Genomic DNA, 27,818 nt, shown 5'->3' on the forward strand with positions numbered 1-27,818 from the left:
TTGGAAGGTGGTTCCCTCAAAATGTGACCTTTCAGTTCAAAAAGAAACTTGGTATAATATAATAAAAATCCTAGGGAGCAGTATGTTTTCTCACAGTCATGTATACATCTGTGAGCACAGAAGGGCTGATCCAGAGGTTACCATTATAAAAATCAGCTGTGTCCAACAGTTACCACAGTATTATCAACAATATTAGAGGTTCCCGCACCCTATACTTAGATTAGGAAATAACTGTGGTAGTTGTGTGGTTTCCCTTTGGCAGCTGCTGATCTGTTAATGGTGACCACTGTATAATACAATGAGCAGAACTGGTACTAGTCAGATCCAGAGCTTGGTCCTCTGCCATCCCCACTGTGCAATATGGAGCAAATTGGCTGCCATTCGCAGCCCAGCAAAATCCCAGCACAGATAGTATCACAACAGCTGAATTTCCATTGCTGAGCAAACTAAAAGGCCAACTGGTTGGAATTCTCCTGTTTAAATTATATATTTTATCACTGGATTTCATGTGATTAAAGCTGTGCATTTTTAATTGAAAAACTGAAAAGCAGGGAAGCAACAGACCTCAGATGCATCTTGGGGTTTCTGTGAATTATCTTTTTCCTTCTTGTTCTTTTGGTTTTCATTTTTGATGCGTTTTGTTGCAGACACTTTTGTTTTTGCTTCACTCTCCTGGGAACTGTTATCCTGTTTTCGAGGTTTCACTGGAGGCAGTGGCTTATCTTCCTCTCCTTTAATAAATCTTTCATATGGCAGGATTAATCTAGGGGATTAAGGAACAAATAATTGATCAGGTTTTGCTGTTCTAGCAAAGAAAAAATGTATCTACTGTGAGCAGTTTACTTAATAAATCCATTTTCTTCCGTGCCATGAAAGCAACAGTTTAAACTCTACATCTATAAATCCAAGTATAAGAAATCAATTTATTTGGCAAGATTATAACGTGGAATAAATTCAGTGGAGTTAAAGAGTTGGTGTGGATTAGTTGTCAGCAACTTCACAGTGGTTTGCGTGGCTACACCAATTTGTACCAGATGAGAATATCAGCCATTATGTTTTAGACTGATTAAAAAAAAAAAAATTCCACCATTTATTTTTATTTTCCCTCCCCGACTTTAACAGCATGCAGCAAGCCCTAGGAAAACACCTACAAAGCCACAGCCAACTGGGTAACAGCTACACAATTTCCAGGCTGCTGGTTCCCCTGACTGCAAGGGCGAGTGCCAGGAACGTGGCAGGGGCCAGGAGAGCTGGGCACAGCACCCACCCAGCCTCGTCCATGCAAGGCACCCATGCAGTGACAGTCACCAGAGCCCTTCTTTAGGAAGAAGGGGAGAAGAGAAGAGTTAAATATGAAGGAATTTTACACTGTGGAGCTGTCTGCCACAAAGTGCACGAAATTGCTTTAAAAACACAAGGAAGAAACACAAACAAAAAATATCCTCCCCTGAAAGCATCAAACACACTGAGTTTTAATCTCTCTGTTTTTCCTTTGCAATTCTTGATCTGAAAGGAAAAATAACTGATATAATTAAAAGGGATGGATTGCATTACAATCTCAGTTTCAACTTCAGTGATTAAAGTTTTTATAATGCATTTTAGTATGATTAATGACTCACTGTGGGATTAATATAAGACTCAGACTTTAAAAATATGAACATTAATACAGCAAACATAATCTGTTAGAAAAAAAAGACAAGTTGACTCTGTGAAGAAAATGTATTTTGCTTATAAACAACATAGATCTACTCAAATACCAGGAATCCTTAATTATCTTTAATCTAAGACTCCAAGGCAGAAACCTCTTTGGTTCAGATATTCGTTTGTTATCCTAGAATCAGTTTCTAAGCATGCAATTTTGATTTACATACTTAGATGTTCAAACACAGTTTGGGCTTAAGAGAGCAGAATTAGATTGCTCGTGATCATAATATTTTACATTTTAATAAAATACAACATAAATTATGTTAAAATATAAACCTAATTTATGCTATATTAGAAACAAAATTCATTAACTGAGCATGCTCTGACATGGTATGTGCAAAGAGGCGTGAATAATACTTTCTAGCCCTGAATTTGGCAGGGCTCCAGTAATGAAGCTAAGCAGAGCCCACAGGGAATATTCATCTTCAGATCCCATTACAAACTGAGTTTAAACATGTTACAGCTGCTAAAACTGGAAACTGCTCCCTCTATGCAAACTTAGCAAAATAATACGTAGTTGCCAAATACCTGCTTCCCACTGTAATATTACAGGTAATGTTTATATAAAAAAAAGCATAACTAAGCAGCAGAAGAAAAAAATAATCCCGTTCATACTTGAGGCTGCTACATTTCATTTGCAAAGCACAAATATTGGTGAAAACACCGAATTCCTCCCCATGCTGCACAAAGCACTTGGACTTCACTTACAGGCAAGGTTGGGTTTCACACAGGGCAGTGCTGAGGCTCCTCTGCCATGTGTTAAGTATTTAAAATCGCTTTTAATAAAAACACATTTTATTACAGTAATTGTTAGCACTGCGAGGGGAGTGTTTGACTTTGTTTTGTTTCCATGGGAACGCATCGCCCATTAAAAATCTACATATTCCGTCCGTAAAGGTTTCAGCCGCTGTCCGGTGCCTCATGGGGGACAGAGATGCTCCCAGCCCCAGGAATGAGCCTTTCCCTGGAAGATGCTGAGGGATTAACCCAGTGGCTATGGCCGGGCCAGGAGCAAGGCCCGGGCCAACATGATTAATCACTGCTCGCGTGCTCTCCGCTGAGCCTTGTAGGGTAACGCGGGACCCAAACTCCTCCTCCTGCTCCTGCCTCTGCACCTCACCAGAACTCATTAGCTTGGGTGCTAATTAGTAACCGTGGCTTAAATTTCCTTTTCTGATCTTAAGGGTTCATGTGGGAGTACAAGGTTTTCATTTTAGTTATTTTTCACTGAGCTCAGCAGTTGGCAGGCCGACAGCAGTAAAAATACATTTCACATAGCCGGTCAGTGGCCTGGAGCCAGTGGCAGGAAATCTGGAATTAAATGTTTCGTGTATCGGGGAGGCGGCATGACTAAGGTAAAACTGAGTCAAAACACAAGGATGGCTTGTTCTAGGATTTTCCCCTCCTCGTTTCAAAGGAGTGCCGGCCGAGGTGGCTCTGGGGGGCGGCTGGCGAGGAGCCGGGCAGGAACGCGGGCTGCGAGACCCCAGGGAGCAGCACCGAGCCCAGCAACAGCAGCAATTGCCTCTTCACGTAGAGATTTCCGTCGGTTGCAATTTTCACTGAATGTTTTTTCAGTTATCCTGTCATGGTACAACACAATTACCCACAGGATATGATCTTATCATTTGATTATTAGAAGTTTTTATAGCACAGGAGTAATAAAGCTAATACAGCTCTCTCAACATGTAAGCAGCCGGCTCACATGCCATGAAAGCAGCCGGCTTAGCCAATTTAAGGTCAATATTGCCCAACACCGGAAGAATGCGATCTGCTGTTAGCCAAATAGTTTAGCAGAATGTGACATGTCTGAAACCAGCACAAGATATTTTTTTTCTTGGTCAAATATTTGCAGTGCAGGTAAGATTTAATCAATCTTTGCGCAAGGAGAGGTAAAGACAACGTCCAAAAAACTGGATCCAAATACCTCAAATGTATCGCGTGTTGGAAACAACAATTATGTTTTCAGTCGCTTTGAACTGTGGCTGTACTTCCCGACAGGGGGGGAAGTATAAAAGTATTCATAAAAAAGGAAAAGAGGGGGAATATTTTGTGGTCTAAAGAATATTTACTTGTAAAGCCTGAGAGAAGACCAAATAAAAGGGTCTTTATCATGATCAAGATTCCAATATTAACATTAATAAAATGTATTATTTATAAGTCAATTAACATAAATAGAATATGTAAGCACCAGTGTATTAAAAAAATCTTTCCACAGGCAGCAGATTTTTAGCAGCATGAGGTTTTTTTTTTTTTTCCTGGAATAATACAAGAATAACATTTTCCAGCCAAGAGCAGAAACAGTAGGGGAGTCTTTGCTATCACAGGGCTTCTTATTAAATTCAGTCACTGTGAAAAGCCAGTCTTTTTCCTTTTTTTTTCTTTTTCTTTTTTTTTTAAATAAAGGCAACTTAAAATCAATACAAGTTAGATTAACAAATCAGTACTATACTAATCCTGATTTATTACAATCGGCAATATTAAGTTTAATCACGTATAAACTGCTATTAAAAAAAGATTTTCCTTTAGTAAGTCCTGAATTAAATAATGGTGCAGTGTACCGAGTTTTTAGATCTGCATCATCTGATATTATGAAAAATTCAATGTACTTCTCTGCAGCAGATGTCAGAGGTCAGCAAATCTATTACAGTAATGTAAGTAAGCTGGCTTTCTGCCAACCTTTTTTTAAAAAACACTGAAGCAGATAATTTTATATTTACAAATTCTAAAATCCTCCAGGGACTAAATCTCTTTCCCAACAAAAAGCAGAAACTTCACATTAGAGAAATGTATTTCACAGTATATCAAACATGTCTTCATCATTAGCATTCCATAAAAGGGAAAAAAAAAAAGCCCTTAATCTTTATTAGTCAACATTTTTTTCCCAGCTACAGAACTAACAGTACAAGTTCTCATCTGAGCCAGTAACCACTACATGTATTGATTATGCAGAATGAATGACTTTTTTGGCCTGACTCTGCTTCACAGGACACATGAGAGCACATCTATTTATAGGCATGATAAAAAAAAATAGTTACAATAATGCAAAGGATCTGACCAGCCCAGAAAGAGGAAGGAAATTAAACGTTAAGGCTGCCAGTTTCCTCTTTAATTCTCCCTACTGTGTATGGATATGACAGGGCTCTGGGCTGGGGAGGAACCATATGCCCAGGACACACAGGGTGATAGAGGGAAGGAGGCAACTCAGCACAACCCCTACAAAATTTTTTTTTGTATCGCTGTTTCAGCGTTTATTTTTGTTTTCTTTCTGGCAGAATAAAATATTTCAGCATGTCTCCCATTGAGATCATTGTACTTTCTCCAGGGATCCAAGCCCAACACAAAATAGGATGCATTGGAGCCTCTCAGCCACAAGAATAATTTTGGAAGGCCTTAAATACCAAAGTCCATTCCTTGGGAGATGTTGCCCCATTCGCATCCTTGGCCAGGTTAAGGAGGCTAATTGCAACAGAAATGAAAAATGATTTAAATTTGCTCCACCAAATGAATACAGCAACCAGTTAACCCGTGGAACTCACTGCCAATGGATATCTTGGGGCCAAGGGATTAGTGAGATTATGCAAGGATTAGATGCTAATGTAAATCATGAGAACATTAAGCTGTTAGAGCTTCAAAAATGCTGAAAAGGGACAGGCAATAGGTCTCTTTAGTGGTAGGAATTTGGATAACTCTTTTCTCCTGAGCACATAAGGCTATGGCGGCTCCAACTCCTTCCTCTGCAGGCACTACCAGAGCTGGGGGCCAAGACAACCAGTTTGTTGAGTCCAAGAGGGCACCCATCTGCTCCAGGATGTCCTCACAGCAGCTGGGCAGAGCTGCCCACAGCCCCTGCAGCCACAGGGTCTGAGTGCAGGGCTGGGACAGCCCCTGTGGTGAAAATGGGCCCCTATCAGTAACCTCAGTGAGAGAAACCTGATTCTTTTCCCTTAGAAAGTCAGTGGCAAAACATTCAGCAATTTTAAGGGACCAGCAGGAATGTCTGAGCTCTGATCCCAAGAGAAGTCTTGTCTTTTTTACGCTGTTGCTTTTCAAAAGAATAATCTTCGAGCACTGGTCCAGTGCAGGCAAGGGAAACAACGTTGAAGGGAACCCTTCAGTGACAATCAGTTGGTGGGGATAACCAGGAGCAGGAGGCAGCTCTCCTGGGCACCAGTGACACATTCCCAGCAAAGAGGGGAGAGGAATAACCCAAACTTTAAGGTCCCAGCTTGTTTTCCAAAATGGGAATATAAAATACATTCAGGAAATGAAGCAGTGTGTTCCTGAAGTCTGCTTTCCCTGGACTGCATTGTACAATGCAGGGGTTATGAAAGCAAGCCTCACGTGCTTTTGTGCAGAACACAATAGCAATGGCTTTATTTGCATTTGTCTGAAGTACAAAACTGGCATGTATTATATCAGCAAAGACAAAATATGCTGGAGTTCAATTTTCTTTCCAAAGAACTTTCCTTCCTTAAAGAAATGGCTCTTTCATCCTTTCAACAACAACTTTCCTCACAGCCCACTGGGAGTGCTGGTGGGTAATGAGAATGGCTTACTGCTGAAAGGTGGGAACAGCGCTGCTCTAAGAGAATTCAAAGACACTTCGTTTTAAGTAAACTGGAAATTAGTGACATTACAAACACAGCTGTTGATTTAACTGCACAGCCCAGCGAGGCAAGCTCAGGCACTCCTGATCCTAGGGCTCAGCAGGGGAGATGAACAACTCCAGTCTTCTGCCTTTGGCACAGATTTACAGCGTGGAAAAGAGTCAAAGGAAGGGTGGTGGACACAGAGCAGCTTTCCAAGATCACTGTACCAAAACCACTACAAGACTCTGTTTTGGCCATAGTCACCATTTCTGCATCTAAAGGCAGACATACATTTTGTTTGGTAGGTCCATGGAGTCCCTGCAATGCTTGGTCCCTAGGCTCAGAACAAGCTTACAGATGCCATTTTGCATTGTCTGTGGGGTTCAGGTCTCCTGGCAGGACTCCAAAATCCTGCTGACCCTCCCTGGGAGCTCTGAATTACATCTGTATTGCAGAAAGCTGAACAAACCATGGGCATTCTCTTTCATGTTAAGAGAATCCTAAAGTACAAGGTGGAGATTCCCAGCACTGCTGGGCAGTCTGAGGGACAAGATCCTGGTGCTTACTCACCAGTGCTGCTCCTGCAAAAGAGAATGGCACACACCTCTCACTGTGCAGCACTCTCCTGGGGCTACTCAGCTCCCAGCAGGGAAAAGAGGCTTGTCAAGGAATGAGATTGCCATGGGTGACACTGACTCCAAGCTGGACTGCTGGCACCCCCAGGCTCTGGGCACCCAGTCAGTGCCAAGGCACACGTGCATGGCGGGCACGCCTGGCAAGGGCCTCTCTGCTTGGGTGACAATACCCCCAGCAGCACTGGGCAGCACTCAGCATGCCCCAGTTCTGCTGGGACAAACTCCTGGATGAAAGGAAGGATGTAGGTGGGAAAACAATTCCCCACCAGGAGAGAGATCCTCTGCTTGCAGGCACTTAAAGGCACTGCCCAACTGTCCAGCACTCTGCACTCAAGGACTCCTGCTGACTCTAGCAATGGCCACTAAAAGTTGCTGAGGCTGAAACCCCAGAAATTTTGAAAAAAAGTGCATGTTCTCAGATGTTTTAAAAGGACAGCTAGGGATCTGTTTTAATGGTAAACAATTACATTCCTCTGTCATCTGATACTTTTTAAATTTTGGGGAGGGGGGAAGCTTTCTGAATTTTCAATAGTTCCTTTGTTAAAGCATCTGTTACTCACATAATTGAAAAGATGTTTGTTCAGTGGTATGCTTGAGAGTACAGTTATTTAATCTTAATGATAAAGCCCTGAGGGCAGAAAATCATAAGTAGAAACCTCTTGTTATTTATCAAAAAGAAAAAAAAAAAAAACCCAAACCAAAAACCTGGGAAAATAAAGAGAGAACTGAGACACCTCATCTATCTTCAGGCTTAAATTTGTGCTTGATGGAAAACTATGGAGACAATTTGCAACTTGTGAAGTTTTCTGGGAGTCTGGGACCAGCTGAAGTGTGAGGGGGGCAGGGAAGTGGGGTGAAGACAAAAATAAAACAAGGAGAGAAAACTGTTGCTTGGCAAGTTTTTTTTGAGTCAAACAAAGAGCTAGTTGTAGTTTACAGCATGACATAACATTTGATTAATTTTTGCCTGGGGATGTTTTCACACTTAACAGTGTAAATCAAAACCTTCTATTAATTACAATGTGTATAAAAAGATAACCATAAGCAATTTCATGCAGATGCTACACTAGCCCCCTACTTTTTGTTCCCTCTAACGACTGGCTGTTATTTCCTGCAAAATTCCACTGAAATGCTTACACGTTATGAAAATTATCCAAACCCTTTAGAAAACCAAACAGCATTTGCATGGAGCACAGGGCTCTCCTGCATATTGAATTACTGCACAATATCCTCCGGGTAGACAGACTTTATGGCTGTTAAAGGGAAACTGTGTAAGGGACCTATTTTGACCTGCCTTGTGTTTGTGATCATATATAATTTTTATGTGATAGATTTAGAAAGAAAAATGGCAGAATAGGCTCTGAACTGTACAAGACACTGTATCTCCTGAAGTTAGCCCCCTGGCAGATGTGCAAGTACCCAGGGGCCACACTCATAGTCAGAATAAAACCCTCTGCAGGTCATTGTCCAAAGTGTGGGCACAGCCACCTGCCACCCCATTGTGAAGAAACACAACCCATCTCACTTGTCTCCTCCTCAAGTTCCAGGTGGCTGTATCTCTGCAGAATACTTTCCCACTCAGCTGCCTTAATTTAGTAAGAGCACAAGGTCTAATAAATCCCTCTCCAGCTGTGTCTGCCCAGGACAGACTGGTTTTTGAAATGCTAGTAACTTGTGAGGGCCAGCACAGGAGACATGCTGCTGAAGAGCAGGACTTGGGCCATGGGGCTCTCTAGGTCCATCTTTGCTGGAGATCCCAAGGGAGCCCAGCCTCCTGCAGCACCCAAAGAGGCCAGGAAGCCACAGGTCTGTGGTACCCTGCAGCTGCCTGCCATGATGCTTCCCAACACGTCTGTCCACCAGAGAAGCCAAGGAGAGCCACTGCATACCCTGCACAGCACAAACCCCTCATGTGTGTTTGTGTTTGTGCACAGCCTGTGCATGAGACTTGCTCTGGAGGAAACCAAGATGAATCACAGCCAGACTTGGAGACAGAAAAAGGCCCCAACAGGTAATTACAAATATTTCTGTTTTGTTCAATGTATTTTATTGGGAACTTTTTATACCTTGCCAACAAGCAGGCTGGGTTTTTTGGTTTGGTTCTTTTTTGGGGGGGAAGGGGGGAGCAGTGGTGTAGTGTTTACAAAAAAATCCCCGACAACAACGTCATCAGCACTGCAGAAAACAGCCTACTGCTCACACCAGAAAGTCAAAGCTGCCGATCATGTGTTTTGTGTAAAAGCGAAAAGAAACCTCAAACCCTGCATGTGAAAACCACATCTGCATTATTAGGGCAAGACAGCATGGGGCAGAGTGCTTCGCAGAAAAGGAGCCGTTTCTGAGGGTTTCTCGATAAGCGAGACAGAGATGCAGGGTACTGACAAGGGCTCTGAGAGGTTCAAGGGAACGCTGCAGGCTGAATCAGCTACACCAACCACACACCTCTGCCTCTCTGTGATGGTGAAAGATCATTAGAGGAACATTAATGAAGACAGTAACGACCAAAACAACAACACCTTATAAGCTCTGCACGGTCCAAGTCGTGCACAGAGCAACAGTCCCATGATGGGAAAACATTAATGCTTTTTATATTGGTAATCATCTGTAACATGAGCAATTAAGTACAGTACTAATGGACTATAGCCAAGAGCCTGGTACTAATATTAAAAACTGACAGAGATGAATAGGTTTGGAAGGAAAACTAGGCTGACAAAGACATTTTTATGAAGTGCTTGGGCCTATTTGGAATAACCCAATCAGAGGCAGGTCTAGACCAGCCATGCCTACAGTGACAATAAGGTATTCATTGGCATTATATGATGCCTGCTATGCTTTAAATAAAAACACTCATTGCTTCTACTCAGAAACCTGCACTTTCATTATTATACCCATTAATAAAACAGAAGTTGTCTAACGAATATATAATATAACACTTACTGAAACACTGGCAGCCTTGCCTTATTTTAAAATGAAAACAGTTACTGGAAACAGGAACTGTATTAATGATAAATGAATCAGCTGAAAATGCACACAAAACCTTTCTTTCCCTTTTACCAGGGAAACAAAGAAAACACCGCCCCAACTGAAGCACTCTACCTCCCTATAGCACACCAGCAGCTACCACCACAAACCCTGCTCCAAACAGCAGGGTGCAGAGCAACACATTGCCCAAAACCTTAAAATCTGGCTTTGTTCCAGCTTTTGCCATCCACTGTACCATGAATCTGCAGCCACATGGTAGCTTTGCAGAGGTTAGAAACACCTTTACAGAAAGCAGTATTTCTTCATTGGATTTGGTAGAGAGAGAGACAATTTTGCCCTCTCCAGTGCTCGTATTTTGTGTTTGGGTTTTGTTGGTTGGTTGGTTGTTGTTAATGGGGTTTTTTTTCCCCTCTCCCTCTTTTCAGCCTTTGAAATTGTGTGTGAAACTCCACCTTGCAAAGGAGAACAGGAGAGGGCAGGAAGAAGGGATGGCAATGCCTGAATTGGGACATATGTACCATGGCACTCCTCAGCATCCCAAGGATGTCACTGAAAGGTGGCTGCCACCTGAACAGTCTTGATATGCTAAAGCTGATGCACACAGCCAGTAACTCCTCCTGGGAGAGAGCTGGTTAACACAACATGGATGCCCTTGAGATCCAGTTGTAGAGATGAATGGCAAGGTTAAGTCAAACAGCAGCAGGGCCAGTGAAGTCTGGGAACTGCCTGTTCTGCCTCCAGTAAGCAAGGAAGGGCCAATGGGATTCAAAAAGGAAAAATCAGGAGATTTACTCAGCATTTGCTTTCCAGATAATTCAATTTCCAGTTTACCTGTACAGTTTCAAGTTTGAAAATGTATGTGTGTCCTGAATCATGAGCGTGTGTATTCCTGCACTACAGTTCTAGTTTTGGATTAAATGTCATCTGAGCACTTTGCCTATAAATGAGCATTGCATTTACAGGTGCTGTAGTTAGAATTACCAGCTGAAACAAACCATGACAATTTCATTTACTTTTTTTCAAGTCTGAGGCTTCATACAGCTTTCCTGTAGTGAAAGGAAAAAGAGCATCTAACACTAGAAAAGTAGAGACTGGATGAGTTACTGAGGTTTTTTGTATACGTGTTTTGGTTTTTCAGAAGGGATTTAGTGAAGAACATTTTAGGTAAGCTCAGGGCTAACCTGAAAGTCCTGAAAGATTTTTTGCTCCAAATGCCATCTTTTGATAGCCTGCCAGGGATGTGGAAAATTAGGTGCTGCCTCATATCAGACTTTATACAGAACTACATGATAGACTGGCATCCATGAACTCAGATTTGAGTTCTTCAGTGTATTAAGACCAATCTAACCATAAACTAGAAGACACTTTCCTCAGACCAGATCAAGTCAAGCAGAACTGCTTTTGGGTAGCCTGGAAAGGCTTTTCAATTTGGAAGGCATCAGGACTGTTCAGGTTTTCCAGACAGCACAATGGGTTTTGTGGCACTTCAGAACATACCCAAGTAACTGCTGAGTCAGTCACACACAAATCTCTGTGCATGGGAGTGCAATGCAAAGCTTTTACACATAAAAAACACCCAAACCACTAGCAATGAACATAGTCAGGAAAGCAGAAGAGAGAGAAAGGGGTTCATGGAGCATTTGTGAATGGCTCATTTAGTTTTCCCCAACTACAAGAGATGTGCTCTCTCAGTGACTCCAGGGCTTCAGCAAGGCTCCCTCTGCAACCCAAACCCACAGAGACCTAATGCTCATGTGTGCCTGGGTCTCCTCTGTCAAATAACATCCCTCACAGAACATCTGGCAAGGGAAAAGCCACACTGCCAGTTGGAAACCCATCAGCTGGCTTGGGTGCAAGAGGAAGCTGAGACTCTCAAGACTATAATGATGGGGGTGGAAGAGCTGAATATCCACAATCTGATGAGTCAATAAAACAATCTATAACATTTGTCTGCAACATGAAGGCAGGGAAAAACCCCATCTGACGTGCACAGCAACTCACTCACTTCACTCTGCTGCTTGGCTCAAACTCCAGAAAGCTTCTAACATTTTATAATGGCAATCATTACATGCAACTCCTCTGTGCACCCAAGGCCTTCTGCTGGAGATGTCCCCTGTAAATGAGCATGATCAAACGCCCCACCCTCCATGAGGATGGCAGTATGTCTCTTTGAGAGGCTGACACATCTGGCACTAAGATAAGGAGAGAAAGTGCCCACTGAACACAGCTCTGCTGTGCCACCTTCTGCACGGGCAAGTACAATCTCTTCCTGAGTCCAGCAAATGACTTGTTTATGCCCAGGAACAAGAGACTGAATTTTACTTATCTGAGCCGAAAATTGCTGAGTTTTATTCACATTTGCTTGTCTAAGAGAAAAAAAAAAAAAACCCTACAAGAAAAAAAGAAGAAAAAAAAAGATAAAAGAAAATAAAAAGCCCCAAGAGTTGTTTCTAAAAACCAAATCAAAACAACATTCCAGCTCCAGTATTTTATTCAATGTGTTCTGGCTTCACAAGCCCTGGAAGTTATTATCTACATGGGAAGAATAAGAATTCAACAGTTCAGACCAGCAACAATGGCTGCAGAGAAAGAGTGCTTGGCAGCAGCTCGCAGGCAGGGAGGAGGGAAGGAATGCCATGAAGAAGAGGAATGCAACGCTCGGCATGACCTACAACACTAACAGCACCCTGCACTATGGGCCACCCCATTATTTTGATCAAAACCACAATCTGCTTAATTGTTATTCCTAAAAAATGATAGAAGACAAGTGTTTTCATCAATTAGCTGCTGTTTCTTATTTTTCCTCGAGTATGTTTTTCTCAATTTTTCAGCTTCTTTAACTGAAAAGCTGTTGCAAAAATTAAGATCTATACCAAAGAAAAATCAGATGCTTTTTTTATTTCCTTAGTCATTGGAGACAGACACTCTGGTTTAAATCACAATGGATTATCTGACTAAACTCTTGGGGAGCTATTTACTAAATCTTAAGACGACTCTCTCTCCTTTTCTCTAATTCCTTATAAAATGCTTTGAAGGCTTTCCAAATTAATTTTTTCATTATTAAACAAGCATTTCAGATTTGTTATCTTACCTTTCATAATGTCTGCGAGTACATGTAGCAGCACTTGTGCTTCCAGGGTTACCACCTAATTCATCATAAATATGTTTCCATTGTCGACGGGCTGTTATCTGTAAAAATGGCAATGGAAAATTTAATCTTGCATCTTTACAGATTCTACAGCATTTGACTTCACAACAACAAATGCACATATGACACTTTCAGAACAGCATGTACTACGAGCACTATAAAAGCCCCTACAGAATATATAGAGTACACAGAGCTTTGGGTGTATTTTTTTGTTTTTGTAAGTTAACACTATGTCTATTTTCTTTCTCTCTAAAATGGAGTGATCTAACTGATTCATTATCAAGTCACAAGCAATATAGACTCACAAAAGAATCTCAATCAATACAGGGTCATTAACTATCAGAAGTTATGCAGACAAATCCCACAGTGAATTATGAAAATGAAGCTCAAACCATATTCAGCACAAATAATGATTACATAGTTATTTTAACTGAATTAGAGAAAATAAATCTGCTGCAAAACCCAAATCCACCACAGAATTCTGTAAATCCACAAAAATATAGTCCGTAACTATATGTTACAAGCTGTTTATTTTTATCCATTTATATCTGTAAAATATACAGATCAAATAGTACTGAAATCTTAACGTACTCCAATGTTAATATTTGAGCTGTGTACTTTATTGGACCGTGCTGATGAAAATAAACATCTTGTAACATATTGAATTGCATACCATGGTTCTGGGTTTTTTTTCGTACAGAAATTAGGATTACACAGAATAACAGATGGAAGACCTGGCAAAAGGATTGTTTCTGAATACCACTTCATTATTTTATATATTCTGCTATATTTAAAACAGGAAGAGAAACAGGAATAGGACAAGCACAACAGATCACCCTTGTTTGCCTGCAGCTCATAAAGAAAGCCAGTAGAAAACTGGTGGGGGCAATTTGGGGAGAATTTTGTCATTTGCTGTGGAATGCCATGGATTTTAATATATTCAGCCCTGGAGGCTTCTTTGGAGTTACCCACAGAGCAGTCAATGGCATTTACTGAGGAGCTAAAAGCAGCAATCAGAAGAGAACAAATATTACAACTTGCAATCTGAGGCCTGTAATTTTAATCTAAACAAGAAGAGATAGCTAGCATCATTAAATATTACAGGGTAAGAGATATTTCTGTTTCGCTCAATAGAAAGGGAAAATCCTTCCTTTGCAGAAATTATTCACTAAAGCCAAAAGCATGGTTGGAGTCTTATCACTTGATAACGTTACAATTTCTTCAAATTTAATGTTTGCAGAGTTCTCCAAAAAACAGCAGTAGCTTTAATTCACTATTAGCACTTAAGCACAGTTTACACCTATAGATACTTTGGGGAGAAAAAAAAAAAAAAAAAGGTGTTTCATCTTGAACCTTACATAAAGCTAAATGAACTGACTTCATTCACTAATTTTATTTCCTGTCTTTCATAATAAACCCAAAGACTACCAGCACAAGGATTCAAGCAATTCAAGGATAAATTCCACACAAGTAAGTTGTTTCAATACAAATCAAACACTTATCTGATTATAAGGTTCATACTAAGTCTGTTTTGTTTCAGTTCTGTCCCTTCCCCAGGCTACCAACCCTTATTATTATTACTACTAAAGTGCTTGAAAAACCAGAGTCCTATTGAGCCATAAAGAACATCACATCCTGAGAATATGAATGGATGCTCCTTATGCCACCCAAAAAGTCAAATGAGAGTTGGACCAGGTATCCTGCTGTGGAGGAATGCCTGGATGGGAAGCTACCTCTGGTCCTGCCTCTCACACTCCACCATTCCTCAGGACAGACAGGAGAGAGGTGTGGCCAGCCAGCCCTTGCCTTCTTGGAGCTCCCAAAAATTCACAGATCCCTTGAGGACTCCTGCAAGCAAACCTCTGACAGGATCACAGATGGGGGAAGGAAGGTGCACAAAGCTGCTCTGGGGTCTGTGCTCTGGCCCTCTGACAAGCACAACCTCACTGGGCTTGCAAGGCTGTCCAGGACCTGAAACTTTGGCTAAAAACAGTGATGCTGAGCAGAAACTTAAAATGAAACCAAGGATTAGTTAGCAGGAGGACTACTGTAAGTCCCCCTTATAATCATCTTGATGTGACTGAGAAGCACAGTTTCCATTTTCAAAAGGAGAGCTTCAGAGCCTTAGTCTCATTTATCATGAGCTGACTCAAGAGCTGATACTCAAGCTGGAACACTAGTAAACATAACTAGGGGGAAAAGTGAATCCCTTTGAAGTCCATGGATCATTTTTTGTGTCTCTTTCTTCTAAGCTACTTAGAATAATAGTATTTTCACAAACATTTGCCCAGTTCTATCCAATTCTACATCTGCAATGGACCAGAGCTCCTTGGCAATTAACTGAGTTGTGCCCTCCCACAGAGGGAGTTTAAATTTGACATTCCCTGAAACAATTGTTATTCTAACAAAGCCTGGGGTTGAGTTTTGCCCTGCTCTGGAAAGTTTATTTTTTATGCTTAATAAACTTCAAAGGACTAAAGGAACTGATTAATTACATCCTTAAACAATCTGAACAAAATGCTTCACTGAGGAAAGTGAACTCTTGTCATGCAGGACTGCTCAAGCTGGATGTTCCTACTGACCATGTGCAAACTGAGGGCCTTTCTCATACAAGTTCTTGCCAGCACCTTTGAAAACCTCTGTGAAATCTTCTCCCACCAAGAGAAATCCGAGTTAAGCAAAGAGACTGGCCCGTCTAGGGATGTAAGAGCAGATCTGATCTGGTTCCTTATAAGTACAGTATTATGCAGTGAGTGGTAGTAAAAAAAAACCCCAAAAACAACCACATATAAAGGCAATGATCTTATCTATTAAAGCAGAAGGCTGTTTACAAACATGCTTTTAATGGTGTCTTCTGCTTTGAGAAATCTTAAGGTCTTCTGCACTGCAATCCTACCTCCCAGCTCCCTTCCTTGTGAAAGGCTTCTTGCTTATTTCCTGCTGCAAACATAACGGGGGATTTTCTGGTCATGGTACATGATGTTCACAGCTCTCTTCAGAGCTCTGGGAATTAGTTCTGTATGAAACAAACCCAGTTAGCTTTGCATTCCACTGATACGCCAGTTTCATCGGGCCTGCCCAGACACAGGACTGATGTATGCGTCAATCACTAATTTTTAAAAATTAAAGCACTTCATTGTTGCTTCCAGGAGGCAGCAGCTAAATGGGATCCCACTGACCTTTGGCTGCTACATACTGAAGGTTAAGCTCCACCTAATTTTCTTTTTATCCTTTATCTTTCTAAGACATCTCCAGGTAGAGTCCATTCAGCAGCACAGCCTTCTGCAAACATGCCAAGGCACTTCTTTTATGTTGGCTCAAAAGGAAAAAATGCTACTTCATAATTTGCCAAGGACAACTCTTTAGGAAAGTCCTGGAAGTTTCCCATCTATGAACTTCTGCACCTTTTACTCACTTGACTTAGGGTGACTGAGAAAATTCCAGGCAATGTCTGTTAAATGCCACTGCAGCTGAGCCCCCTACAACATGGCATTGTCTCATATTTCATCCAGTGATTTGGGGACATTTTAAATCATTCATACTGTGAAGGTCTGCTATAGAGAGTGCTTTCCAATGCACTCTCCTATTATTAGTAACAAAGATGCTCATCTCACATATCTTTGTTTAGGAGAAATATGATTCCACCAACTACAAAGAGACAGCTTCATCTGTTAAAGTCTTAAACCAGTTTGTATGGATTGCTGTTTTTATTAAGCCTTGTTCAACAACAACTACAAGGGAGTGTGGTATTACACAGTTATAGATGACAACTAACTAAGAATTAGTAATAAAATGGAGGAGAAATGACACTCTTAAGGATTTGAAATGGAGAGCACTTAAATATGACACACGATCATGACTTGACACTATTAGATATCCTGTAGGTATATCCCATATACAAAGGTAATGCTCTCTGTCAAGCCTCCCTGGATCCATTCCCCCAGGGGGAAAGTCAGATGGCTAAGAAAGTTCTCTGCATCTCAAATCCAATTCCTGCCTGTTCTCAGTCACTTTTAGATCCTTAACTGACAGGACAGGACTCAAAAATATCACAAAAATCTTCTGTGAATCTGTGCAGAAGCCGAAAAACACCACAAATGATCCATGCTTGTTTCTCAATAATGTTTTTTAGACTGCATCAAAACACGTATATATGAACAAAGTGAACAAGGCAGTGGATAAAATTAAAAATGGGTAGACTATAACTGTTCTGCCAAATAAAAGGATGTAAAGTTTGCAACTGCTTTAACTGGGAAGGTTTCTACGCTGCTTAAAAAACTGTCATCTGACTACTTTAAGTTTCCACATGTCATTTTAAGCAATCTTTTATCTATTTCCTGCTCATAAAATGGCTGTCACATGTTGAAGTCAAATATCTACTTATAAATATAATTTTCTTCACAATACTTCCAAGAGAAAATACCTATTTCTATCTCAATGCTCAAACCAGAAACCTGTGAAATTTTAAAACCAATTAAACATGATGAAGCCCTTGTAATGGTTTGCTCAAGTCAGATGGAAGGGGCCATAGAGATAAATGCATATTAAACAGGGCAGGTTTGACAAAGCCATTGCACTCCACAACTTCTCCTCATCAATAGATGGTGGCACTGTGTATGAGAGTGCTGGATTCTGCTCAACATTGAACTAAAGCAATCACTTGAAATTTCTGCATCTAAGTAGACCTGCCTAAGATCCTAGAACTGATAACTGAGGTCCATGTCACCCCTACCATCCAGTGACTTGTGAAAAATGAAACAAATAAAACACAAAAGCTTCTCAGCAGGGTTTGCCATTATAAACTATATACAAACTAATGCAGTTGGCAAACTCAATGCATATCAACTGCCCATAAAATAATAAATCCCAGAGTGTGCACAGGTCAAAGTATTGCAACAGCTATCAATATGATACTCAGGGAATTTAAATCAAAGGCAGATCCATATCGAGGATGAGACTGTTAACAGAAGAGAATGAGGTCAGGAAACCTCATGCTCCATATACAACTTCAATTGCATCACAACAGTCCTCCCAACTTCGGCTTGCCTGCAAAGAGCACAGATGCCACTCACATCATAGAAACAGGACAGGCCCATCGTTTTAGACACAGTCACTCTCCAAAGAAAGCTGGGCTCATGGCAATGTCAGAGGGTGTGAGCTGTGCTTGCCTTGCCATTTACTGAACAGGGAGCAATTGCTTAGTTTACTCTCTATGAAGAATAAGCACTGCTGGTACAGTTTCATTCAAGGTGACAAATGCCCCTAAACAACAGAGAAGATCTGTCACTGAGAAAAGGACAGGAGCTTTGAGAGAAGTGTGGACTGAAGCTACTCTGGCTGACATCCTCATGTATGTGATCCTTCCTCTCTGATCCTGTCACCTTTCTCAAATCTGGCTCTGTGGCCTTGTGGTCACAAATTCACAATCCTGTTCTTGCTCTCCCTCAGGTATAGAGGCTCACCTGCCCCAGCTCGTCTAAATCCATCCCTCTCCCTCTGGCACTAAAACTCAGGCCTCTCCACCAAGCCACCACTTTGGCTTCCCTGCTTCTGTACTCAGTCCCCTCAAGCAAACCTGAAACATTGCTGTCAAAATTGCTTGCCTCCCTGAGCACTCTTGAACATGTCACTCTCCCTTCAATCTCCCTCCTGGCCTTCCCTGGTGCTCTGGATCAAGTTCAAGATTTCAGCCCTCATTTTCGTTGCACTTTACAACTGGAGCAATTACTGCTCATAATTGCTGTAACGATCTATCTATGGTAGCTATTCATTCATACATACCCATGAGCATGCCTACACACACCCCTGTACATAAGCATGGTATGTGCTGATTAATGAAAGATAGAGCAACAGTAAAAGCCAAATCAAGCACATATTTTTTTAAAGAATGTTAGATTTCACGTTTTACAAAATCCCAGGCACACCCATGCTAACCAGCCCAGGCTGCTGATGTACAGAGCAATGTGCTTTATTGCAAGGAAGGAAAACAGTGAGTTCTGCATTTTGGTTCAAATGACTTTCAGTTTCTTGATAGTGCATTTCTTCTTGTCATTTCTCTGCAGAACAGATATGTCCCAGATTACTTCATAAACAAAGCAAAAATAATTTCTTTCATCTAACTGTGGCAGGAACTGAACAACTTAATCTGATCATTGTGTGCGAAGAAAATATTTCCAGTGACGACATCTTCCTATGTCAATTGTTTTTTTATTACAGATGTCATCTCGATGTGCCATATTAATGCGGCTCTTTCTTCTCATTTCAAGATTTTAATCTGAGTTTGTTGCTCTAATATTTTATTGGTTCAAAATACATGCTGTAAGATCCGTGGCCATCAAATTTTCCTGTGAGCTAAAAATAAACTGCTCTCGTCAGATATGGTTAGCTGATAAAAAGTGTCAGAGACTTTTCTGAATTACTTTGATAACTTCCTGTTTATGTGATACTGACCCTTGTCTAATAAAGATCTTTTACACTTGGAATAAGAGAAGATTCTGCAGCATACTATTCCTTAATGGACAATGCTGATTACTTTTGAAAGCCTTTAATACATTTCCCATATTAGACATGAACAGATGTCAGGGATGTTGCCAAGTGAAATTTCTTTTATGCAATCTTGGCTTGTTGTACAATAATAGCCCTTTCTCAACATGGGAAAAAATTACAGACCTAACTAATTTCCTTGACAGAGAAGAGTTACATATGTTTTCCACTTGGAGTTTTTACGACAAGTTTACAATTTTGCCAGATCTGGAACTAATTGGGACCATTTCCAAAAATGGCCCAATAAACCCACAATGAGTACAGCTAGTCTAAAATGCAGCAAATGATTGTTTGCTTTCACATTTTTTTTTCTAACAGGGAAAAGTTAGATTGCACAATTATTTCATTTAAGTTACTTAAACACTTACTGTTTCATATCCTCCCAGTTTTTGAGCAGCTTGAAACATAGTCCAAAGGTTAACTGTTAGAGGGACAATAAGTATTTAGATAAGCATTGCATTAGCCAACATATTTCAAAGAAATGTAAATTAAACAGTTTTAAAAAAAAGAAAAATAGAGAAAAAAAAGCTCACAGTCCCTGAAAAAGCTCCTGCGAAACATTTTCCAAAGAGGTATTTACATAATCTGAAGAGTAAATATTAGCCCATACTATATATATTTTTAATTACATATAAGAGAACACACTTAGAAATTCCTTAACAGGACTGGAAAAATACACTGAGAAAAAGGTAATGGGCTCATTTGACTTTGCTGATAAGAAACACGGTATAATGACCATAGCATGTTTCCATAACTTTGATAATAAAAATTACTCACTGGGAAGAATGTTACTTTTAATTATTTGTTTAATACCGGTTTCATTAGCAAGCAAGCAAGCCCCACACACTGGCTCACAGAGCAGGCCTATTGATTAGACAATATCCAATATTTACTGCAGCTCAGATAATGGGCTCCATAATCAATGAACAATAAGCTGCGTTCTAGCGGGCCTGCGTGAATGAACCCAGATGGAGCCCGAATGAGCATTACTGGAATAATTGTGCTGTGGCTGGTTGTGCCTTGCCTGTGCCTGTGGGGTCAGGGCACAGAGGCAACTCAATTCAAAAGATGTCTTGGGAGAGAGTTGTTATTTCCTGCAGAACTACTCTCCTCTCACGTGCTTTTCATCCTGGCCCCCCGTCCCATGGGGTCACTGCTTGCTGGTGTCTATTTTATTTAATTTAATTTTAATTTAAATTTTTATTTTAGCTAATTTAATTGTTAGAAGAAAAATCCATGTCAGTCCTATGAAAGGTGTGTGCACAATTCCACCAACAGTGATTCCCCACAGACACACTACAAATACTTGAGGTCAGCAGTAACGCTGCAGACCACGGAGAATGGGATCTCCTTCTCCATGGGGGGATGCTCTGCTGTACTGTACGTTCTGCCTCTTCCCAACAACCTATTTATATTGGCAATGTTTGCACAAGCCTTGCTGGACAAATACAGAGCCCCATCCTGCAAACATTTCTGCTCTTCTTGGCATACTTTTGGTATTTAAGTACTTGCCGGATCAGGCCCCTCCTCATAATGAATGTCAGGCAAGTTTCAATGTATTTCAGCTAAATGTTAGCAGCAGGCCCTACCCCCAGTGGGCAACTTTAGAAATAATACTTTAGCTTGTCTTTTGAGCCCACCCTATCTCCATGTTTGATGGAATGCAGAATAATATGGGGGGGTGGGGGAGAAATAAAAAATTTCTTCAACACAAAATGTTCTGAAAGCCTCATTGAACCTTGTACAGCTTCAAAGCTATCAAGAGCTTTGCTTAGGCCTTGATTTAATCTGAATCAATGCATAATGCAACGAAGCTGTTCATAGTACATTAATTTTACTCCCATTTCAAGCAGCCAGTTTTCAGACAAACACTGTAATCATTCTGAGTTATATAAGTTTATAATGGCTGCTGGAGGCCTGTTGCAATCAGTGCCAATTGCTATTAGGTATGTAAATTGTTATGTAAAACATACAGGTTTGACATTCTTCATCAAAATAACACATGGTTTTAATCTAGGAGATAAATTAGAGTAAATAATATTTCAATCCATGGCGTTTTCCCTTTAAGGAAATAAAGCATCATTCAATCTATAGATAAGGAGGAGAAATTCCCCCATTTACAGCTTTTGTTGGAAACTGTGAAAGATCTACATTGTGCTGCAATATTTATGCAAAATTCAGTTTCAACTGTATCTTCTCCACATACAATTAATTTACAGATTGTGGCACTACAAACTGTACATGCCAAAGCAATTCTCAAGACTGTATTCTGTATTAAACAGATACAGTCTGGTTTTATTCTCCAAAGTCAGTAATTTATTAACTAGAAACACATTTTGGGGCTTAAAAATATGATCCCTTTTGTGCCTTCCTTGACCACCTTTAAATGTCTTCCTTTAATATTTGTCCTTTCATAAAGAACATCTGGGCACAATAAAGATACGTCATATTATTAACTCAGAAGAAAGGCATTACAGACGCTGCAGATTTACAAAACAGAAAACTAGAGAGTTTTCAACATGCCTATTTCTAGTCATAATCAGCGGATTTAAACCTATAAATATCCGGCAGCAACTACCCCAGAAGGAAGAGATGCAAATCTAGGCATAAGACAGAGAAATGCCTGGACTGGAAAATGTGTAGAGATAAACATGGTCCCTCCCCATCCATAAGGCTTTAAAATAGGCTTTGTGTGCAATTGCTTTCTCCAGAGAAGCCAAACCATTCTAAAATGTCAACAAAAAAGTGAGAAAAAGGATACTTACTCTGCTTAAAACCTAAATAGGGTATTCGTTCAATTGGTGTTTTCCTTTCTTTCATATATTTATAAAGAGCCACAAGGAAAGCCTGCTCATCAGCTCTGCATTCTTCACCTATGGCAATCTTTGATTTATCCTCACTTGAGCCTTTCTTACAGTTGCTGTTGTTACTCTTGGGTTTGGGCAAAGCTGACTTAGCCTCACATTTTACCTGGGAAAAGAAAAGATGTCATATCAGATCTGGGTAATCTTTAATTTTCACTTAAGGAACAAATACCCTCTCCTAGCAGAATGGATTGTTTAAAAAAATGAAGGCCAAACCATGCGACTGTATTTGAGGGGAAACAAAGGAAGCTATTTATAGAGCTAAAATGTCTTGTTCTGAATCTTAGTCACAACATTTTTAAACAGCCACATCTTTAAATCATTATAACTCACTGGTAATGCTCTCCAGATCTGCATTTTTATGACTATACATTGCTATGTCACAGCTTCTATCTCTCACATACACTTGCCATTAGCAAGTCTAATAATAACCCTTGTTCCAGGATTGACACTGAGCATTGTCAACTCCTGTAGACAACCCTTGGAGCTGAGGGTGCTCAGCCCCTTCCAGGAATGCTCAGCAGCCAGCTCTGAAATGACACATTCTTCTCTCCTTTGGCCCACCAAAATAGATGCAAACCATGGCAAGCTTTATCCAGGCAGAGCCCTCAGCACAGAGTGGAGGTTCTGCTGTAGCATGGACTCAAGTCAAGTCTATTTGAGCATCCTAAGCATTTAGCAGAGGGGAGAGGCTGGTAGCTGGACACTTTCCTGGTAGACACTGGCATCCCCAATGCCCGTGAGTCCCAGAGCTCCAGGTGTCCCACTGGACTGCCCAGCAGATGTGTGCCAGTCAGGAAATCAATAAATTGGAACCACTTCACCTCTCCTCAGTATTCATACATGAGGAAAAATACCCAGTGAGACTGGTTTAATTCTGCACTCCCTCTTGAAGATAATCCTCTCACTGAATGAAGCAAATTGCAAATCAAGTGTTCACTTAAGAACCTGATGTTTAAAAGCTGTACATCACCAAGACATTGGGACCATGGGATCAATAAATTTCCAATGAAATACTGGAAGTTCTCTGATACAAGGTAGTGGAGATGGTTACATGTATTTCGGATTTGCACTGTCCCATCAATGCTTCTGAGTGCTGTCAGGAGCCTTCCAGTAATTCCAGTAGTTCCAGCCCATCCAAGACAGGTCCTTTTGTGCTCCCAGAGGGAGCAGGGAGGCTCTATGAGCCATCACTTGGTATTTTAGGAGGATACCAGAGGAGAGTGGGGCATCCTGCTGTGCAGGAAGGCAGGAGCTCTTGCTCAAGCAACCCATGGACCCTCCTTCAGAACTGTCACTTCTAAATCAGCTGCTTTCTGGATATTGTTGACAATTTGGAAGCAACTGCTATGAAGAGCATTATGTAAGTGCTTGTAAACAAATATCACTGGAAAGACCACAACCACAATATGCTTATATTATCTTAATAAAAGATACTCTGGCATTTCAGGCTCAGGGAAAGCAAAATCTTTAAACTGCTCCAGGTATTAACTTTGCAGAGAGTACTGAGTTCAGGTGATCTGCTCCAGAGTTTTCCACAGATGCTGGACAAAGCAATGGTAGCTCCTAAGCAGAGTGGACAAGTGGTCACAATTTTCCATGGCAACTGATGTTGCTGAAAAACCTCCAATATTGCCTACTGCAGGGTACAGGCTCACTCCTCCCAGGCAATGCAGCAGGGACTGGGAAATGGGCTTCCTGTGGGGTTTTTCTTGATCACTTGCTGCTGAAGTATGTCCAGTGTACTGCTTCATACTCTCCAATTGCACAGTTCAAAGAGATGCTGTCTTCCTACAGCACAAGACACCGTCCTTTGTGTTTTAGATTAATAGATATGCTTGTTGATTAAACTTTTGTGAAGATCATTGGTTTCATCCAAAGCTCAGAGGAGCTGAACTGGTTTTTTTCCTATTAAATGAACTTTGGATTTCCTCATCCACTTTTCAGGTCAGCACTGTAATTCCTTGACTTTTTGTACTTTGGCATCTCACAAAAATTATTTAGCAGCTTCCAAAGTTTAGATTACACTGTCATACGTTTCAGTGCTTCACCAAAGACTGGGTTAACACTTCAAAAAGGAATGCATGACTTCAGTAATTCTAGGACTTTTAATTGGAGCTGCAAATTTGGAACAAATTCACTGGACCTGGGAACAATATTTCAGTTTTCTCACCCACTTGCTTGGATTGTTTTCCAAAGCAGACAATTCAGAACTATGTTTACAAAGACAACCTGGGCATGAACTCTAAGTGAAATCAAAGCTCACAGCTGTGCAAGCAAACTAATGGCAAGGGATACTACCCTGAAGGAGACAAAGGCAAAGTAATGTTAAGAAAGCTACCAGGAGTGGGAAAAACCCGTGGTACACACAACCTTCCTCTCTGTGTCTACAGAGAAGCAAGGTCAAAGCCCCTGTGGAAATCAGAGGTGTCAAAATGCAATGGGCTGACTCCAATCAGAATTAGGCTCAACAAAGCTTTGGTGAAGGCTACAATGATTCATCTGGTCAGCAATTGAGGTCCAAACCTCACTTCTGGAACCTCCCCACCATCTGACAGGCAATATGGATGAATGCCATGACCAATGATTAATGAGAACAAAAAGGGCCAAATGCCATTCTGGGCAACACCAGTGTAAATCCAGCATAAACATATCAAAATCAGTGAGAATGATACCAGATTTGCTCCAAGCACCACAAACTGCCCTTCTCTTTCAAAACACAAACCCAGTGCCACAGCTGGGTTAAGCTGGATAAGAGGGAGGTGCACTGAGATGGGGTCTGGAACATCTGACCATCTCCTGCTGTGCGTTCCATCAGAGGTGGATGATCCATGACCAAATGGTCAGTGAACACTCACAGGTACAACTGTGTGTTTGTCTTCTCCTGCCAGAGGTCACACACAACACAGACCACAGCAGATCTGCACTTTACAGTTTCTATCAGATAATGGTCGAGGCACTCGGAATAAATCTCCAGGTCTGAGAGCATGCCAGGCCACCTGTTGCCACAGGAAAAGCATATCCTGGCAACTTTTAAACTCATTTCCCAGATCCTGTCGTACAAATGAAGTGAGAGGTTTACTTCAGCAATTGCACTAGGAGTTGTAATTAATAGATCCATTTGGGGACAATTTCCATGTTTAACAAGTTAATCCCTTCAGTTCCTCAAAATGGTCAGATCAGCCATTTTTAAGAAGCATTAGAACACACTTTGAATTGGGAACATTCTCTGGGAGCATGAAGCTGGTACAATGAGGGTCATCTGCTGGAGCCCCCAAGTTCCAAAAGCCTGTCCAGTACTGATGACACATCAAGTATGAAAGCCTCCAGAGTCCTAGGAGTGTTTCAAGGGAAGATCTTGATATATCCCTCTCCAGGAGAGCTGATCCTGCTGGAGTAGATGGCCTTGTATTCCTTTCCCAGCCGTGGAGGGAACTCCCCTGGCATCTTCCCCAGGAGGCAGTGACCACCAAAGAGATACAGAGAGCAAAAGCAAGAAGTGGCACACAAAAGAGTCACCCTTCCCTGGCAGCACCTGCAGCTCCAGGACCACACTACCTGTGACCCATCACTCTATTTCTAACAAGTCACCTACACTGGAATTGACCCAGAAATGCTCCTACCCAACCAGCCACTTTTCCTTGTCAGGTTAACTGTGAAACCCTCACAACAATCTGCTGATAGCTCAAGACAAACATGCCTGATGAGAAGTTGGTTTTAAGAATTAAGCTTTCTAGTCACTGGCAGTAGAGAACATGAAATTCAGCAAGCCATGACAACTGTGCAGCTTGCATTGGTCTTGACAGGCTCAAAACCACAGCCTTTGGAATGCCCTTTCTGCCATTTCCCAACCCAAACCATTCAGCCACTGCAACTCCATCAGAGCCATCGCCCCACCAGTGAGAAATGAGGCTGCTGCAGACACTGAGTGACAGGATCTGACAATGCAAGCTGCACAACTTGTGGTCAGAAGGGATTTTATCTGCAACAAGAATATGGCCAGGACTACTAAATGCTTCAGCATCTGACTGAAGTGGATTAATCCCATTTACATGAGCAGTGTTCAATCCTGCTCTCCACAGACCCATTGTCAGCATTAGTCAGATATGGAGCACTCACAGAGGATAATCAATAGTGAACTCCAACATGGAGCTGCAGATAACCACATCCTAACAGTTTCCAGCAATGAGAAGATGGTAGGTGGATCTCTATTTCTCCCCTTCTTCAAATACCCTTTTCCTTTGTCCCCAGTAAGGTAGAGGCAGGGTCTGCACAAAGTGCAGTACATCTGCTGTGGAGGGTTTGATTCACTGTCCCCCTCTCAGGGAAGTGTATCCACAGCCCTGAGACACAGATTGATGTGAAGAGCCACACTGAAGTCAGTGTGACTACGTGCAAGGACATTATATCATGAGCATGTCTATTATTTATAATGAAATTAAGCTGGCCAAGATAATTAATGCTATTAATATCTGCACAATGATGAGCACAGTATGACTAGATAAATAGGTGGAATTACTTCTTATCTGAAATATCCTCCCATCTGACTAGTAGTGAACCCAAAGATAAACAGAGAGGATAAACAATTTGGTATGAAGTGTTATTGTTGTTTTTAATTACCTAATACCTATATATCAGGTGCTGAAGAGGCAGAGCTACTTGTGCTACAATCTGGGGTGCTTTGACAATATGGTCCATGCCACAGTGCACTGTGGATATTTTGACATGAAAAATGGCTTGGGGGGAGGGGGAATTGAGGCAAATTGAGACATTTTCACACAATGGATTTTGCGTATTCTTTCACAGAGAAAACATTCAGACAAACTCTATAGTATCTGGCAGGACCCTGCAACTCAACACACCAGGCTCCATCACCTCTTACCATGGCTGTCTAATACGATAGTACAGACTCCAGCTGAGCACAAGAGGGCCCAAAAAGAAGAGAAACAATGACTTAAGGGCAGAGTTTCATCATGAACTTCAGCCTCCTTTATCGTCATCAACAGAAGGCACAATTTTAACTGAACTCCTAGAGAGGAGGAGGAGGAGGTGGAATTTAATTTGCCTTCCTGTGAGAAACTGAGAGCAGAACACTCCTACTTGACCTCTTTAACCTCCTAATCTCCCAGGACATTCACTGTGTACAACAATACCAACGCAAATGGATCTGTAGATCCACTGTATTTCCTAAAGAGATGGTCACAACAATGCAAGTGTTTTTCAGATACACATCCATCTAATTTATTGAAACAACAGATTTGGGAGGAGTTGGTGTAAAAAGTCACTTATACTTTTAAGCTAAACAGCTAAAGAATATATGTAAATCTCTTTAGCTGTTTAGCTTAAAAGT

General features: G+C 41.1%; 1 protein-coding gene across 3 annotated transcripts in view; it reads right to left on the bottom strand.

The window, feature by feature from the left end:
* ARID5B (AT-rich interaction domain 5B) overlaps window positions 1-27,818 on the bottom strand; it is a 114,297-nt gene that overhangs the window by 7,589 nt on the left and 78,890 nt on the right. For 2 of the 3 annotated variants that reach the window (XM_058029261.1, XM_058029260.1), the window contains 4 exons: window positions 22,370-22,574; window positions 19,973-20,025; window positions 13,005-13,102; window positions 565-763 (listed from right to left, as the gene is read on the bottom strand). In XM_058029261.1, the coding sequence (XP_057885244.1) occupies window positions 565-763; window positions 13,005-13,102; window positions 19,973-20,025; window positions 22,370-22,574 (555 nt within the window). The remainder of the gene's footprint in view (window positions 1-564; window positions 764-13,004; window positions 13,103-19,972; window positions 20,026-22,369; window positions 22,575-27,818) is intronic. The other variant, XM_058029262.1, reaches the window with a different exon arrangement.

This window comes from Melospiza georgiana, chromosome 8, assembly GCF_028018845.1.
Source record: "Melospiza georgiana isolate bMelGeo1 chromosome 8, bMelGeo1.pri, whole genome shotgun sequence".
Lineage (NCBI taxonomy): Eukaryota > Metazoa > Chordata > Aves > Passeriformes > Passerellidae > Melospiza > Melospiza georgiana.